This window comes from Bactrocera oleae, chromosome 3 (assembly GCF_042242935.1).
Source record: "Bactrocera oleae isolate idBacOlea1 chromosome 3, idBacOlea1, whole genome shotgun sequence".
Taxonomy (NCBI): domain Eukaryota; kingdom Metazoa; phylum Arthropoda; class Insecta; order Diptera; family Tephritidae; genus Bactrocera; species Bactrocera oleae.
Window position 1 is genome coordinate 9982075 of NC_091537.1, and position 17926 is coordinate 10000000.

The following is a 17926-nucleotide window of genomic DNA, read 5'->3' on the forward strand; positions in this document are numbered from 1 at the left end:
AACAGACTTTGGTTTATTTTTAGGGGCTTCTCATTAAGCTCACTTTTTGACTTCAAAGCCGTGATTTAAGGCTAATGTACTGTTTTTAACTTTTTTGGTCAATTGTGTTTATTTTAAACGTGTGGTGTAGTTCAAAAAGAAATATAGTTATACTTATAGATCAATGTTATCGCAAGAATACCCTAACTTTTAAACCGTTTATAATTCTTTTAGATGCATACAATTTCCTAAAAAATCCACCTTATGTGTTTTTTTTAACAATTTACAAACTCGTATATTCAGTTACCAGTCCACGTAGTACAATTTCGATAATTACTGTCGCTGAGCAAACATTAATAAGCAAATATGGTATTTTTAATGAAAATGACGTAAGAGTCTTCAAATGGCTGTCGGCCAATCTAAAAGAACAGTTGTAGTACTATTCCCACGACAGTCGGGTCTACTCTTCTAACCGGAACGGACCCGGATTTTATCCGACCAAGGACTGTCAACTCGGCAGAATTCTGCCTCTACAACAACAACAAGAACAACAGTTATAGCACAAACTGTACACCATTTAAAAAGAGTTAGGAACTCATCAGTGCATTCAAGGTCTTTGAGCTCTACCCTTGCTATTCAAAACACAAAAGTTGTGTCCAGGCGTTGGAGAGCAGTGAATCGAACAAACTATACTAGATGTACAAACAACCAAATATCACTTGAGGTGCAATCCTGCGCTAACATGTCTACTGACGCATGCGCATGTGTGTTGCGGTCCTCTCTTTCCTAAAAAAAAAAATTTTACTTTTGGTGTCAAAAAATGTTTTAGTAAGTCCTTATGTTTTTTTTTATGAACAATTATAATTTAATTAGTCTTAAATTTCCAAAAAAAAAATTATTGTATATTAATTTTTGGTAATAATTTGTCATTTGAGCTATTAACAATGGTAAAACTGGCCTAAAATATGCAAATCAAAACTTGGTAGCATTGAAGACAGCGGTTATACCACTTTAATGAGGTATCCGCTTACTCGTACTTGTACGAATTCAACTCAATAACTTTTTTGTTGCTGTTACATGTATTTTTTTTTGTTTGGCAAGAGAACAGCGCGCAAGGTTAACGAGCAGAGAATTTGTGAATCGAAGACAACTTAAATTGCAGATTACTGAGTTCGTTGGCATTCACTTAAATATACCCGCCAAAAATTTATTTGCAATAGAAAAAAGTTAGATCAACGGTACAACTAATGAGGCTGGAGAAGACGAAATATCCGCAGTCGGTAAATAAAACATGAGAGTTTGCGTAACCACGCGCATCTTGCCATGGACCCCTAAGTTGCTATGTAAATAAATGAAGTTTACTTGTTGTCTATCATAAATCTGAGTCAACAACATACCCATTATAACATATAATATGCAACGTCGAGGAAGTGAAGATCAACTCTTAAAGTATGAGAGATAAAGAAGTTGTGGAGTACTTATTTCAATTTGCGATCGAACACGATAGCATGCTGAGCTCTGCGTATTTACTTTGGCTCCGACTTAAAGTGGATTATACGGCTTTGATAATAGTTGATGCCGTGCCGTTTGGTCTTAGGAGTAGAACACAAGTTGGGGATTATATAATATAATATTTCCTTGGCAACATAAGAGTGCTTGTTTTGGAGATATTTTCACTCTAAATTATATCATAATTATAATTATTATGTTATATAGTAACTACTACATTTAAATGCGTATCAACTGGTTGAATGTGATCGCATCAAGATCATTATAATCTAGATCATTATAATAAAACATAAGAAGAGTATAATAAGCATATTTCTCGCTTTTTATTTCCTCTTTATTTCAAAAGTAAAAACAAACAAGTTTTAATATTAGTCCAATAAAGTGCTGAAAAAAGTTTGAAAAAGCAATATCTAGTACTGAATAAATATGTTTGCAGTGGAGCCGTCATAACGGCAAATAAATACAAGCATAGAAAAACATGTAGCCATGCATGCTTGAAGGATACCTTCATGCATTAACAGGAAAATCGTATGCTCAGATGCTTCTTTGCAAAAGTTTGTCTAGCACAAATTGGCAGAGCAATGAGGCTAAGCAGAAAGAAAAGTTTTTTACTGAAATATAGTTATTTTTCATGAGTTAAAAATCTTGTTAATGCAATATATCAACGTAATCTTATAAAATATACCTTTTTAACGAGTAACACTTTCAACTGCTTTTTTCCATCGTAATATAATATAACGAGCAAAAAAGTTTGATTAGGATTAAAAATATTATTGTCGCTCAAGTTGCTATCGCGGATATTTGAGGAAATTCCATGAGGTTATTAAAGCTAGACAAAGATAGAGCTAGATATATTTGTCGCATGAAACAAATAGTGACCGAAGTGAAGTTTTTACATATCAAGAATTGTCTTACAAAAAAGAGAAATCGAAATGAAGTGATTCAACGAAGATATACTTGTATAGTTGTGTTTTGGATGAAAACATTAGATGTGGCAGCTTTTAGGTTGTTCTAAAGAGAAATCAGTGACTTGTAAAATAGTTTAAGAACGTTCGATACTCGCTGAGTAAGGAAAATTGTGGCTATCGAACTGAATAAGTAATAAAAATTTATTTGTGATAAGAGTGGGAGGTCGCTGCACTCGCTACTCACTATCGACACAAAAATTATTTAAAGCGCTTATGAAAATGACAAAATTTAACAGTTCAACTCAAGTTGATATGCACTTTTTAGCGCACATGTCAAATGCTGGATTTACGGAAAAGAAAAATGAAAAAAAAAAATGAAAAGAAATAAATCTACTGCCACATAAAGTGCCTGAAAACAGCTGCCAATAATGCACTCATCTGCAAACAATTTTATTTAAACAAAACAATAACAATAACAGCAACTACGAAAAGAAGGAGTCTTAACAGATTTTCTACAGCAAAAATGCACAAGTAAACTGCTTATGCAACTTATACTAAGCCGAACTTAGCCCGCTTGCCACAATACGAATGACATGTTGCATGCCACAAAATAACTACCAAAGCAAGCTAGCAACAGCAAACCTAACCTAAAAAATATATAGCAATTGCACATGAGCTTATGAGCATTAATATTTGTATACGAATCTACGTATGTATATGTGTGTGTGTATGTGCGTGTGTACAATCACAGTTGGAGACGTTCAAGCAAGCAGCAAGCTGGCGGCAGTTTTGTTCGTGCAACATTGCATGCAAAGTGGAAATTCAAATTTCAGATTTTCTGCAAATTTTTACTCCATAACATGTCACAGTTGTTTTCTTCTTCGCTTATGCGCTCCTACGTAATGGTATGAGTGAAATCACACGCTCACGTCAGCGTATGTGTTTGTGTGTGTGCGGCGGTGGGTGTGCGCTTAAGTGCAATTTCGTATATTACATATTTGCGCCAAATTGCTTTAAGTTAACTAGAAAGTAGTGAAATGAATCCGTAATGTAGAAAGCATATTTTCCAACACAACAAACAGCAACAGCAACAGCAACATCAACAACAACATCAAACAGTTATAGTAACCTATATCCACATGAAAAAGGAAATTATTGTATATGCACATGAATATATTCATTTGCCAGCTAACCATAGCAAAGACATGCACAAATGGCGAGTGTTTATTTTCAAATTATCTTCTTTTTATTTTTGTGTGTGAAGAAAGGCAGCTGTCGGTGTAGCACTAAAATGTGGATATTTTATGCGCCACTGCTAGAAACATTTAATTTTTAGCATTTAAACCTGCTCGGCTATAAGTACGAGTATTTTTAGTATCGCTTGAGGGCTAGGCCAGCACAGCTTTTTAGTAAGGCCTACATTTTACAATTTATTCTGTGTATAAAGAAAAAACAATCGAATTTTACTCTTTCAGTCTTTATCAAACATGTATTTTAGGGTAAAAGAAAATATGTGTTGACAAACTGAGACCGAAAGGCGGTCACTCCTCATTGCTCTTTCAGCAGGGCCTCTATGGGCGATGGTAATCTTAGAAATTCGTGTCATCTCAAACAAAATAAAAAAATAGTATCTTTTTATGCATAGAACTTGCTACTATAAAGTTTTTAGCTTTACATAACTTTTTCGCAAAATGTTGTACTTGTAAAAAAGAAATAAATTTTTCAACGAAAATATTATATAAGCAATAAATTGATAAAAAAATGGGGCAGCTATAATAAGAAAACAGTATGTAGCTTCATAGGTTATTTTACTGTGAAGTAAGGTAGCTAGAGTAAATGTCTGACAACGCATCTAGGCCTTTAGGAGACCATTGTGGGACTTAAATCCTTTCACTCAATTATGTACTCTCTGAATCACCCCGTGCTTTTGATGAAGTCTATCACTACAAAAATTGTTTTATTTGTGCAACCTCCGAGACAGCGCCAAGAAACCCTCGACGATAGTTGCGTTGCTTTTCCTATACAAAATCTTGCATTCGCATATAAGGTTCAATATGGTTTCTTCTTCTTCTACCTCTTGACAGCTTCTACAATAGTTGTATCTTATTTCCAGTCTACTGGCATGTCCGCCAATTAGTCAGTGAGCTGTTAGCACTCCTACTATAATTCCTATCTCATTCCTGTTGTATTTTAATAGTCGCCACGTGTGGCTCATATTCCAGTCATGCCACATTTGCTTGCGCTTGTTGAGCAAGTGAGGGATTGGCTCTGCAGAGACTCAGCTATATCTGTAATATGTTTCGCGATTAAATATCTACAAGTAGCCAAAGGCATATAAATGCCCTCTTTTTCGCGGTCTAATTGAAGGCTGGTGCTTGCTCTGGCTAGTTCGTCTGCTTCATAGTTACTAGGAATATCTCTATGTCCTGGAATCCATTACAATTTTATCGTGAAAAAGGATAATCTGACTTACCAAGAGATCAAAACATTTTTTCACTATCTTTGATGAAACCTTAAGACACTTTTGTGATTTCAAAGCCGCTTGACCGCTTGGCTATCTGTATATATAAATACATTTCTTGTTGTGAGCACACTCGTTATCAGAACATGAGAGCTTTCTTTAATTGCTGTCATCTCCGCTTGGAAGACACTGCAGTATTCTGGTCGTCGATCAGAAAAGACACCACCTTCCACTCGATTATCTAGTTTAGACCCATTCGTATAGATACTTATCCCTGTGTACCTTTCCGACTCACCGCTATTCCACTTTTCTTTGGAAGGGAAGGCTATATTGAAGACCGAATTTAAGTTTAATTCTATAAGATTTCGAAAACCCGTGTTATCGGGTAGAAACGGGATTTTCTAAGTATCTTAGAATGTTCCTTATTACAGACGACTAATTGGGAGGATTCCCTCAGTCAAAGAGCTGATTTCGCTGCCAGTTGCTTACAGAGCAAATGTACAATAGTGTCTGACTTAGCACTGTTCTAAGAGCTCTAATGATGCATACAAGTATATTAGCTGCTCTTTACATGCTTCCATACGCCTTAACGCTTTTTTTCATTATTGGCCACCATAGCAAAATACCGTATATCGTCTGTGAAGCTGCAAACTAAAATTTCACGTCAAAATATTTCATATCTTGATAGTTTCATAAGTAAAAAGTCTTCTGATTCACTTCTCGTCAACCTGGGTATTATTTCGACATAACGCAGTACCATGACATTGAACTGCGTGTGTCATCTTTTAAAGATTGGTATGTTTTAGAATCTGTACAGTGTTTTCTCGGTGTAACTTGCCGTCTAGTTGAAACCAGTAGTTGATGAGACTTTTCGACGTATTTCTGGGCATTTATAACACGAAACAGCAAAATCGCTTTTTTTCTAGGTATTAGCACAAAGCAAATTTTTTCGAGAGATTGAGATTCATCAAAACTCAAAAGTCGGTTATTCGAAAAAAAAAAAAATTTAGAAATAATGGCTCGACTTTAAAACTGGTGGCATCTGTCATATATATAAGTTTGACTGAGAAATGCTATACACCACTGAAATAAGGGCAAAACGTAGATTATTTTAATTTTTTATATAAGTTCAACTTCGAAATTCGAGCGCAAAATTTCGATTTAGGTAACCTAACTTTGAAATTTTTTTCTGCACCATCTCTCGAAAAAATTCCCATGGGACTGTTATACAGGGTAATGATTAAACATCTATCGATATTGTTTTTTATGGTCTTTTTCGTTTTGTTTGAAGAAAAATAGATACCAGTGATGAGTTTGGACAAACCTTGGCCCAAAATGTTACTTTCTGGTTGCTCATAATTTTTCTGTTCCCGAAGACGCAATTTATTTCACCAAACATTTTGAAATATGTTCAACGATATGAACCTTATGTTAGGACAGTAAATGCTAAAGCTTTGACTTTCAAGTACTTACTACAATTATCTCTAACAAGAACAACTATGCTTCAAGCTTACTTAATTTTACTTATCTTCAAGCTTGCATAAATTTATAGCGTGCGAAAGCAAAGGTTTTTGTTGTAATTACGGAAGGCGCCATAAATTTTCACCTCTCCACAGCCAACTATAATAAATCGAACTGAATTGCATTTACTAATTTACTAATACACACAACCTACCTTCTTCTTACTTTCTCTGACCACCCTCTCTCTATCTTTATAGCTACCGTGCTGGGCAGTCGCCATGATATGCTTACGCTTAGTCCCTCCGATCGCTCGCTGGTGCGTTATACCAACGATTCGCTGTTGGTGCAATGCCGCAGCTCAACTACGGAGTCGCAGCTGGTGTGGCGCTCGCCGAAAGGCGAAATAATTAAGGAACACAAAGGACGCATACACATCGAGCAGAGTGCGCCAGGTAAGTGCGAGGAGTTAGTGTAAAATTAACGGCTTCCAACATGCATGCCGAGCGCATACCACTGTCTGTGCCGCTATGCTTTACGAGCCCACACACAAAGGCGGTTAGGTCTAGTAAATGCGTTCGTGTGTTTGTTGTAGTTGTATTTGAGTGCTTATTAAACTACGTTGTTAACACAAATCATTGCTAATTTTCCTTTTTTTCATGGCTTCGTGTTCCAACTGAAACGACTCTGGCTATATACGCACACACTCTACAACAACTGACTAACGGACTCTTATGCGCCGCCTTGGACTTACACTGACGCTGCCGGCTCATCTTTTCAAACCTTTGTCGCCGTACACCACAGATCAACTGACAATTGTTTTCACACACATTTCGCTCGGCGACAAGGGCAAGTGGCGCTGCGAAGATGCCAACGGTGATAGAGCGGAAAAATCTTTTGAGCTCATTGTCTATCGTAAGTAGCGCCGCCGAGTGTCAGACCACATAGACGCCGCAGGTGAGACGCATGTGCAGAGAAAATACCTTTTGTGCAACAATTCTTGCCTCTAAAGCGGAAAAGTCGTCTGATGAGGCGGCTCATTAAAGTCGTCATTGTCTTGTAGCTTACGTGCTAAAGCTTTCTTTACACAACTTTCTTTTGTCTTTATTTGTTGTTGCAGAAAAAATCGCTTTCACCGAGAATTTCACCATTCTCACGGTGAAGGAGGGCAAGGATGCGTTCATACGTTGCGAGGTGAAGGGCGAACCGCAACCAAATGTCACTTGGTATTACAACGGACAGCCAATTATTGTTGAATGTAAGCTCAATTACTCATTTAACTGTACCATATATATATATATACTTATGTACATATTTACGAAGGACTGTATGTATGTAAGTAGCCATTTTATTATTGCAGACGTGCATTGCAGGAAAAATTTTCTTCTGATTAGATGAGAATTCATTTAATTATAAGGCAGTACGTGTTGAGAAAAGTTTCTCCAAGGACTTATGTCGATATTTTTTTTTCAAACCAGCTAAGTTCAGCCTGCATTCTACTACATGTAAGGAATTTTTGTTGGCCTTAGCTTTATTGGAGCGCACTTTTGTTGTGACTTGACTCCATTATAATGCTTTTTATAAGGATTTATTTAGAAAGCTCATGCCTCCGGGGAGTTCGACTGCCGATCTATTTATTGCCCATCAGAAATTCGAGCCAGAGACATGCATACATTTTAATAATTCCATAATTATATCCTGCACCCAGAAGAAAACGTCGGAGACCCTATATAAGTGATCAGTGTGGCGAAGTGTATAGATTTTTTCCCCACAGATTTTGAGATATCCATCTGAAATTTTGCACACGTTCTCTTCTCCCCAAGAAGCTACTTATTTGTCGGAACCGCCGATATTGAACCACTATAGCATATAGCTGTCATACAAACTAACCGATAAGAATTAAATTCTTGTATAAAAAAACTTTTTCATTTGACGAGATATCTTTACGAAATTTGGCATGGGTTATTGTTTAAAGCAATGGTGCCATCTCCGAAGAAATTGTTCGTTTAAACTCAAGTTCATGTATGAAAAACTTTTTTACTTGACAGGATATCTTACATACATTTTTGTTCAAGACAAAGCTACAATCACTAAATATCTTGTTTAGATCGGACCGCTTTAGCATATAGCTGCCATATAAACTAACCGATAATCATCAAGTCCTTATATAGAAAACTTGTTTATTTGACAATATATCTTCATGACATTTGACATAACTTTTTGTCCTAAACAATGCTAAAATCTCCAAACAGGTTGTTCAGATTGGACCACTATAGCATAGGGCTGCTATACAAACTGACTGATCAAAATCAAGTCTTTATATAAAAAAATTGTTTATTTGACAAAATATCTTCCCCGAATTCGCCTTAGACTTTTGTCTACGGCAAAGCCACAATATCCAAATATCTTTTCAAGATCGGACCACTATAGCATGTAACGGAAATACAAACTGATCGATCAAAATCTAGATAAAGGTCTTTTTTATACCTTTTTATACCATACGAACATCTTCTGTGAAGGGTATTTCAGCCTTGGTGCAACCGTAGTTAACGTCTTTTCTTGTTTCAAAATTTTCACTTTTCCATTAGAGGCTAAATACTGAGTGCACCACCCTCGTATAATACATAAAATGTTGAAACCAATCGAAAAAATATGCACATTTTAAATTTGATTAAACATTTTGGACTTAAAAAAATATGATTATATATTTTAATCAATGCTTAAAAAGGTGGCAACTTAAGTTCTCCAACTTGTTATCCACAAAAAGAAAAATTATAATTTTTTCAATGCACTTTTCTTCGATTGCAATGGCAAATCTAATAATAATAGAATGTGTGAGAAAAAAAGCATCTAATACTTGTCCTAAATATACTCTGACAAAACAATCTAACAACAATAACAAATTGTATTGTATTCGTCTTGCTATCTACTTCTAACAGCATTTACGGGAAACACAACGAAATTCCAAATACTGGCTGACGGATTACAGGTTCGCAAGGTAACGCAGAACGACACTGGCGAGTATACGTGCCGCGCCTACCAAGTGAACACAATCGCATCGGACATGCAGGAGCGCACCATTTTGATGAAAATCGAACGTGAGTAGGATATTTACTGCCTATAAATACACATACATACATACATACAAATATATGCAATAGCCACACTAACCTACATTGTTGCACACACCTAGCTGCATACTCATACATACATATATGTACATACATATACACACATATATAGGAAATGCCATAAGCCGCGCTGACTTCCTTTGCCAGCGCTCAACGCTTGCCGTGTAGTGGTGGCAATTTTCATTTAAACCCACAGATCGCAACGCGTTTACGTATTTGTGTATGTGTGTGTGTCAGCTGCTTCCTCTGCTTTTCATATTCGCTCTAAAGCATTTGTCAGTTGGCAGTCGTTAGTGGGTAGTTGGTGTGTGTTCATTTTGCTATCTCCGATGATTTCCGCGCGGAATACTATTTTTTGTTGTTGTTTTTTGAAGACTATTTCCGTCAACATTTGCTGATATCTAAGCGCAATGGCCGAAAAAGTAGCGAATTGCAATTGTTTGTTGTAGTTTTTTTTTTTATTGTTGTTTTTGTTTTTTGTGGACATATTCTTTATTATCTCCGAGTTGTCTGGTAAAAAAATTACTTTGTAAATTGCATTGCGTTTTTGTTTTTGTTGCTGTTATTGCGCAAATATTCACTTTGGTGTGTTGTTCGTCATATATACATATACACACATATGTGTATGTGTGTGATTATAAGCGTGTGCGCCCTTATTTTTCGAGTGCCCGAATTCCGACACAAATTCTGCCTTCTCAAACCACCGTTTTATTTGTTTGTTTTGTTGTCTATGTTTGCACACGGCGCTGGCTTTCAATTCATTCAGGTCTCTTGATTGTGTTTTCGTGACTCACGTAAACAAACTTGCCATACAAACACACACCCACACACATATGCATGTACACATGTGCTGCATCTCCCATAGTGGTGATTTTGTGTGGAAAGCATGGAGCTGAGAAAATGCCACTCGTGCCGCCTGCAATTGATTGTGGCTTTGGGTTTTTTCCACATGATAGCATTTTCTTGGACACTTTCGTAAAAACAACAACACACACACACATACATAGGCACCACTTGCATTCGCTCGTGCATCGTTTTACAATTTTGTAAACCTGCTCCCACCTGCGTGCGGCCACCGGGGGTCGGTCACGTGATGAACGTCGAAAACGCAGTTTTAATAGATTTTTATGCCTTTGCGTGCCACCTTTCGCCACCGCTGAACTAATTTTAATGTTTGCTTTTGATGAGCTTTTAGTGTTTCTTGAGTGATTTCGAATTCGAATTCGATTTTTATTGCCGTTGGCGAATACCATTTTTCCGCAATTTTCTGCAGTTTCTTGTAGCTCACAGCTGCGGTGATTTATCGCAATGTGTATTGCTTGGGATTAGGCTGAAATGTGTTTATGCTCCAAACGTGATTATCTCGTAAATATTTCACAAATGCCATTTTCTAACTGCATAGGTCACTAAAGAAATCATTCTTTGCTCAGAAAATACATGCAATGTTATTTATTGTGTCATTATTTGAGAAAGTTTACTCCAAAATGTTGTTAGACGCATTGCTAGATTTTGATCGGAAAAATCATTTTGTATTTTTGCTCAATCAGAATTCTAGCAAACTACCGATAAAGTGTTATTCATGCACATAAGATATTTAGGGGCTTCAAGTACATATGTAGATTTTTTAGGGTGTAACCTGAACAGGACTAAATCTCAACTTCAGACCCAACCAAATATTTCTTCTATCTTGAAGAACTTGGCCGCGCGGTATTTCAACTCAAAGAGGGAAAGCAGCGATATTCCTATCATTCAATTCAAATTTCTACCCGGTCAGTGAATTTTTCATGTTTGGTAACAACAAGAAGTCGCAATGAACCCATTCTGGAGAACATGGTGTATGGGCAAGCATAACGTAGTCTAATTTGACCGTAGTGACGGCGTAGATGGGAACTAATGTCATTGTGGAATTGCACTTTTTTCTACCTCAAATGGAACCGCCGTTTTGTATTTCAGTATCGATTCGACCCAAAAATACGACATCGTAGAGTCATATAAACGTTTTGCTCTTCTACAGCCGGTTGACGTAGATTACACCATTTAGTCACAGAAAACTATAGCCTTCACCTTTGCATCAGTAAGATATATAGTCTTCGTTTTTTTTTCCGAGCAGGTTCGTCAACTGAAGTCCCCTGTTTCGACAATTTCTTCGTCTGTAGTGTGTACCCGTGGATCCGCGAAACGAAACTTACTTGGAGCTCAAGTTATCAGCTTCAAGTACTGCGTTAAAGCGGTCTTATGGCGGCGGCATATTTCTCAGGTACAATATTGCATTCAGATATGATCCGCGTATACTTTTGAGCTACCTACTGACTCAGATAGCTCCCGCTTCTTGAATCGGTTATGCTATGTTAATACAATGTCATGCACTTTTGAAGCATTCTCCTCCGTGGTAGCCGTTTTCTCGGCATTTAGCTAGGCATGGCTCAAAAAAACCCGACATGGGACCACCTTGAAATTCCCTAAACGAATTTTGGACAGCCGTCGAACGAAAAAAGTTACTGAACACAGTGTCTAACTTCTTTCTCTTACACTCTTGATTTCTTTTCGAGAAGGATATTGCGATTTTCGTATTTTTCTAAAATCCGCGAATACACCTCCACTCTTGTACTGATTTTGCAAGTAACATCAACGAGGTTATAAGGCAAGTACATATCAGACCGCACTCGCATTTGTTTAACGAATTTTTTCTAAGTACAGCACTGTAGACATTGGTTAATTTTAGAAATAGTAGTGATGGGAAAACAGATTTTGTAATTACAAAATAAAGTTTTAATCATAAATATTTACAATGAGTGTCTAGTATTAATTTTCCATATTTTCTAATTTGATGACATCTCATCGTACTAACGAAGACACAACTTTTCAAATATTTCGTCAAATAATAAGTCCATGCTTTAACTGTTTTCCATAAACTGACTACAGCATCTTTAATTAAAACAACACTCTTGTTCTGCCGAAAATTCAAATTTCCATGGAAATTTTACCTTTTATTTGTCATTGTTCAATATTGTTTGATTAATTTTCCACGCTGGCAACTTTCAACGCAACCAGGTAATTCTATTCTGCTCATAGTACTCGGTAGAATACAATTTGTTGCTTTGTATTTCGATTTAGTCGACCGAAAACAGAGTTGAAAATATCCAATTGTTTATCGAAAAGTCATATACTGTTATTAGAATTTACTGTTAAAAGCGTACCGGCTAATATCAGGTGCTGCATTCGAAGGCGAAATTCACAAAAATAAAACAAAGCAACACTTTTATGGACGTTACACAACACTATAGAGTTACCGTATTACAGCTGGTCTATTATTAAGAGTTTCTGCTTCAGTTCCACAGCCTTAAACTCATTTGAATATAAATTAAATATATTCTTGCATATTTACATATGTATGTAGTATGGTGTGTAGGTATTATATTAAAGATAGAAATTATATAAGCTGTTGCATGTCATGATATCCTAGGCGGAAATTATACGAGCTTCAAGCTGGTTCGGTGTATTTTTCAATAGTTTCGAACTGGTATGAACAGTTAAAGAATTCATTCTTCGGAAATAGCCGAGACTCGATCTCCACCTCATCTATTATGAAGCTGCAGTCTTTTGAATATCCACCGTCTGCATGAAGAAGTCGGAGCTGGAAAATTATCGATATTTCCCTATCTGTTACTACTTTATTTTATTTCATATGCTAGCTGCCTTGGATCGCCACTTTGCTGCTCGTTAAGTTTGAGATCTACGCTTTTGTAAAAGAAATTTACGTATGAAGGCAACAAAAAAGTTCTTCAGTTGTATCCATACACAAGCTAAGGATAGCATGTTTAATTAATGCGTAAAACCTGCTTATTATTTTCGCTCTCTCTATTATTATACCAGTCAATGTAATTTATGCCAGTTGTTGTTCGATTCGACAACCTCGATGGTTTAGCGTATTGAAGAGAGCTAATATGATTAGAGATATGAGAAAAGTACTTCAATACTCTTTTACTCAGCGTTTTCCACGCGTTTATTCAATTAATAAAATTAGCCAAATTAAAAAAGAGCCCTCTCTTAGAAAACCGCACGAATTAATTAAATTAAACACCAAAAACCTACGATCGATTTCATTGAGAAGTATTGCCGCAGCAATCCAAAATTTCCCTACAGGGTACATTTAGTTGGGTGCGAGCGCTCGGAGATTTCCTACGCATTTAGCTTGGCTTTGACGTCAAACAATCCATACATATAATGCACAACTGAGTACTCCCGGTTTATTGGTACTTCAGGCGAGCTATTTCCTGTGCATTCATTGTGCATTGTTGAATAAATATTCTTATTTATTTTCTCATTCGATATTCGGAAAGTGTATGTAGTCCATTAAATTACTTTTAGATTTTGCTGCAAGCCAATTTTGACTGAGTTCGTAACACTGTTGTTGTTTTCTTATTATATTTTCACACACTATCTGAAAATTGTGTATCGGAAATTTTGAAGTTTAATTGATGTTGAAGGAGTGTTTATAGAATTCGAAGCACATACACTGTACAACACAAATTTTTTTTTTTTTCCTCTCATCAGCTTCTTTGTGGCCACCTCGCTCTCGTTGGTCGTTGCACTTATTTTGAACGACGAACTTTTCGATTTTCAATTTCACGCACAAATGATTTTTTGATTACTTCAGGTGGTAGGAACTTGGTACGAGTATACTCATACACATATTCGTTCAACAATCGTGAGTTTACTCGTTTGTGTGGTGTGCATGGAAAAATTATCTGCTAGCTAATAACTTTATATAAATTTTATCCAAACTCGTAGCAGTTCAAATGTGTAAATTAAGGCGTTTTGGAGCAAGATTGCTTTAGTTGGCGGTAAGGGTCGAAATTATGATCGTCTAGTAAAAAGAAATCCATTATTTATGCAATAAATTGAGGGTTATGTTATAATGTCGCTTTCATAGAAAGCCGGCGTCCCTATTTTTACGAGGCGACTTTTACACCAGAAAAATCTTGCTTCATAGACAGAAAGAGGTATTAACAACTTAGTGTCAGGTCTGAACTATGAGATTGATTCACCTCGTTGCGGAGCTTCTGACGAGTCACAATCGATGCGTGAGACCTAACGTAGTCCTATTGAAACACAACTGCTCTCTTATTGAGCGCAACTGGCCACATCTGGGCGATTGCTTCCTTAGACGAGCCCATTGTTGACAGTAGAGGTCCGATTTGAAAGTTTGGACGTAGAATCGATATAAGACATGACGCACATTTGATTGCTCTCATATACTCAGTCTTATCTGCATGCAAGTTTCTTCAAAAAATCTAAATTTTAGGTACTACTGCATAGTTCAAGAAAATGGAAACTCCAATTGCTTTATGATTTTTGACAGACAATAGCAATTTTCCACTAAAACCGGGCGCCTTTTTATACTGAAATTGCTTATGAGCTAACGCAGCAATTCTATTGTACGCGGTAAAAGCTAACTGTTATTTGGTAGCCTCCGGCTTAGCAAGCAGTGCCACTAACTCACTTGCAACCGGCTGCAATCTCACGCATACAAATACCACATCGCACCTTGCAACATGCCGACGACAGACATCAATTTCCATTTGCATTTCCGTGCTATCAAAATTTCATCAGCCACCAACAATCGGCAATCAAGGCTAGACACACATACACACACCATTCACAAATATGCACAATGCTCGGCATACAATTCTTTTTTGTGATTCCTTGCAGATAAACCAATCTGGCGATACAGCCAACACATACCGGTGCAGTATGTTTACCCGAACGGAAGTGTGACTATAGCGTGCGAGGCAATCGCTGAGCCGCCAGCCAATTTCACCTGGTACAAGAATGGCAGCAAGAAACGTTTGCATAACGACAAACACCACGCCATCGAGAAGGATTTTTATGCATCCACGCTGACGATTTATGCGCGCAACGATGACGTATTCGACACGTACCGCTGCCTGGCCGAAAATCAGTTAGGCGCCATTGAACGCAACACCGTACTGAAGAGAGGCGTCAAGCCACCACCACCCAGCGTACTCCAGTTGCGTGGCTTCAATTCGAACACATTCGATGTGGATGTTGGTTCGGTGCGTGTGTCGCCGGCGCGTACTGCTCCGTCAAAAACGGAACAATTGATGGAGGTGAACGGTTTTCGTATTGAATATATGACGGAGTATGAATTCAAGTCGGATGGTGGCAAATGGACGAATGGTAAACGCCGGGACTTCCCGTTCGAAGATGGTAAATACTATATAAAAGGGGGGTGAATGACTAAAATCCAATTTCTTGATCGACTGTACTGGCGTTTGGAACACGGTGCTTTTTCAGCTAACATTCTCTTACGCTGAATAAGTGCCAGAGGCCCTGAAAAGCTTGATATCGAATGAAAATTTTAGATTTAGAAAAGATAAAAATAAAAATGAAGAAAGTGAAAAATATTGATAACAAAAGAGTTGTAGATAAACATATGTATGTATGTATATATTTGTATATAGTTTCTAGAGATTGAAACCAAAAACAAATATACAAGTAGTAATGAAGATAGCGGCAAGCATGGTAGCGACAGAGATGGAGATAGTGTTGGAGATAAAGTTATAGTTAAAGCTAAAGATAACAATACAGATAGATATATAGTTGATAGAGATAGAGCTGGAGACAAAGATAGAGATATATAGTCATAATGATAGAGGTAGGTATGTTAGAGAGGGATATGGAAACAGTGATAGCGCTACAACTACAAATAAAGATAGATATATGTAGAGTTGATAGAAATATAGGATATAGATAAATAGTTGGACTCACAAATAGAGTTAAAGCAGCGATAAAGCTGACTGATATATGGTAGCAACAGCAAACCAAATCTTACTATAATTTGCTCGTATGAATTGTTAGTTACACATATCTTGTGCTATTGTCAGCTTTTATGAATTCGCCTTCCACATAACGAAGCCTGTTGCTGTGCGTTCCATATGATGACCGACACTAATAAATTACCTTCCACCCAGTAACTTAGTAAATCAACTCTGCTTTGCATTTTTTTCCCTCCCAAATACAGGCGCAACTTTTCTCATCAACAATCTAGAAGCCAATACTACCTATTTGATGCGTGCCGCCACCAAAAACTTGGCCGGTCTCAGCGATTATACGAAAGTCGAGAAATTCCATACACTCTCCAATGAGCCGAAATCCTCGTCAACGCATCTCGAACACTTGAATGCCACACAGCTGCTGTGTATATCACTGGTGGCGTTGTTGTTGTGCAAGGAATTGTCTTTCGGCTTTCAACCTGTAAGCAGTATAACGAAGTTGCGTCGCGCTGTCGGTGTGCGTTGGTGAAGCAAATGTGGCGCAATAAATAATAGAGCAGTGAGTAAATACGCCAGCAGCAGCAGCAGCTTTCTATTCGGTGAAAGCGCGCAAAGAAAGTATGGGTATGGGTTTCAAGTTATATATACACATGACAATAGTTATTATGTGTAAAATGTTTGCTTAGAATTAAGAGTTAAAGGCTACGAAGATTATTTATATTTTACTTAGTTGAAACACACACACCAAATAATGGAAATATACAAAACGGAAGTCTTTTAATTAAATAAATTAATAAAAAAAAATATATATATACGCTGATGTTTACATAAACAAATTTTAATGCTTACGATAAAAACTTAGTAACATGTATATTTACATAAATATTCCATTTGCATAGCATAAAAATAATACATAATACATGGCGAAATTTTTGAACTCTGCGCTTAGGTGTTAATCGGCTTAAAAAAAAAATCGTTGCCAGAATTTTATATTTATAATATAACTATAATAATATATACTCATATAAGCAAGCCAGTATTTTATGTATACGTTAATGCTTTACATTCGTTATACCTATAATTATAATTACTTATATATGCGTTTTTCATAACGACAATAGTCCATCGCAAATCTCACTCAGTTCCGTACTCACAAGTATCTCTTTTGTTTGCAAAATTCCTTTGAAAAAAAATTTTTTTTTTGTTTACTTTTAGATAATTTCGTTTTATTTTTGTAAAAATATTGCAATTTTTTATATTCTTTAATTTTACATTTCAGTATTCTTTTTACATATCATTAACAAGCTCGAATCATGTCTGTGAGCTTATTTAAGAAGCTTTATATACAATTTATTTTCATATAAAATTATTACAACTTTTTTTTTACATTTTTATCTTTTAACACCATATCTGCAATTTTTTGTTAAAATCAGTGATTTTTCTTTTAATTTTGATAATTTTAAGCTTTTTATCATCCCAAAAGGGTTTAAATCAAGCGTAAATATAAGTTTTATACATAATAATGCCACTTCATTTAATCATGTCCATTATAAATTTAGCATAGTTCTTTACTAAAACAAAAAAAAAAAGTTTCATTGTAGAATTGGGTTTCAATTTGAATATAAAAATGTTTTTTAATGAAGTGTGTTTGGAACGCTCTTAATATATGTATATGTGCCTTTC

At 36.3% G+C, this 17926-nt stretch overlaps 1 protein-coding gene across 1 annotated transcript in view; it reads left to right on the forward strand.

The window, feature by feature from the left end:
- Positions 1 to 17570, forward strand: part of fipi (factor of interpulse interval) — a 228000-nt gene extending 210430 nt beyond the window's left edge. Inside the window, exons 2-7 of the mRNA XM_070107423.1 lie at positions 6576 to 6770; positions 7120 to 7230; positions 7436 to 7573; positions 9255 to 9413; positions 15159 to 15677; positions 16492 to 17570. Coding sequence (XP_069963524.1) covers positions 6576 to 6770; positions 7120 to 7230; positions 7436 to 7573; positions 9255 to 9413; positions 15159 to 15677; positions 16492 to 16772 — 1403 coding nt within the window. The 3' untranslated portion in view covers positions 16773 to 17570. The remainder of the gene's footprint in view (positions 1 to 6575; positions 6771 to 7119; positions 7231 to 7435; positions 7574 to 9254; positions 9414 to 15158; positions 15678 to 16491) is intronic.
- The last annotated feature ends 356 nt before the right edge of the window (positions 17571 to 17926 follow it).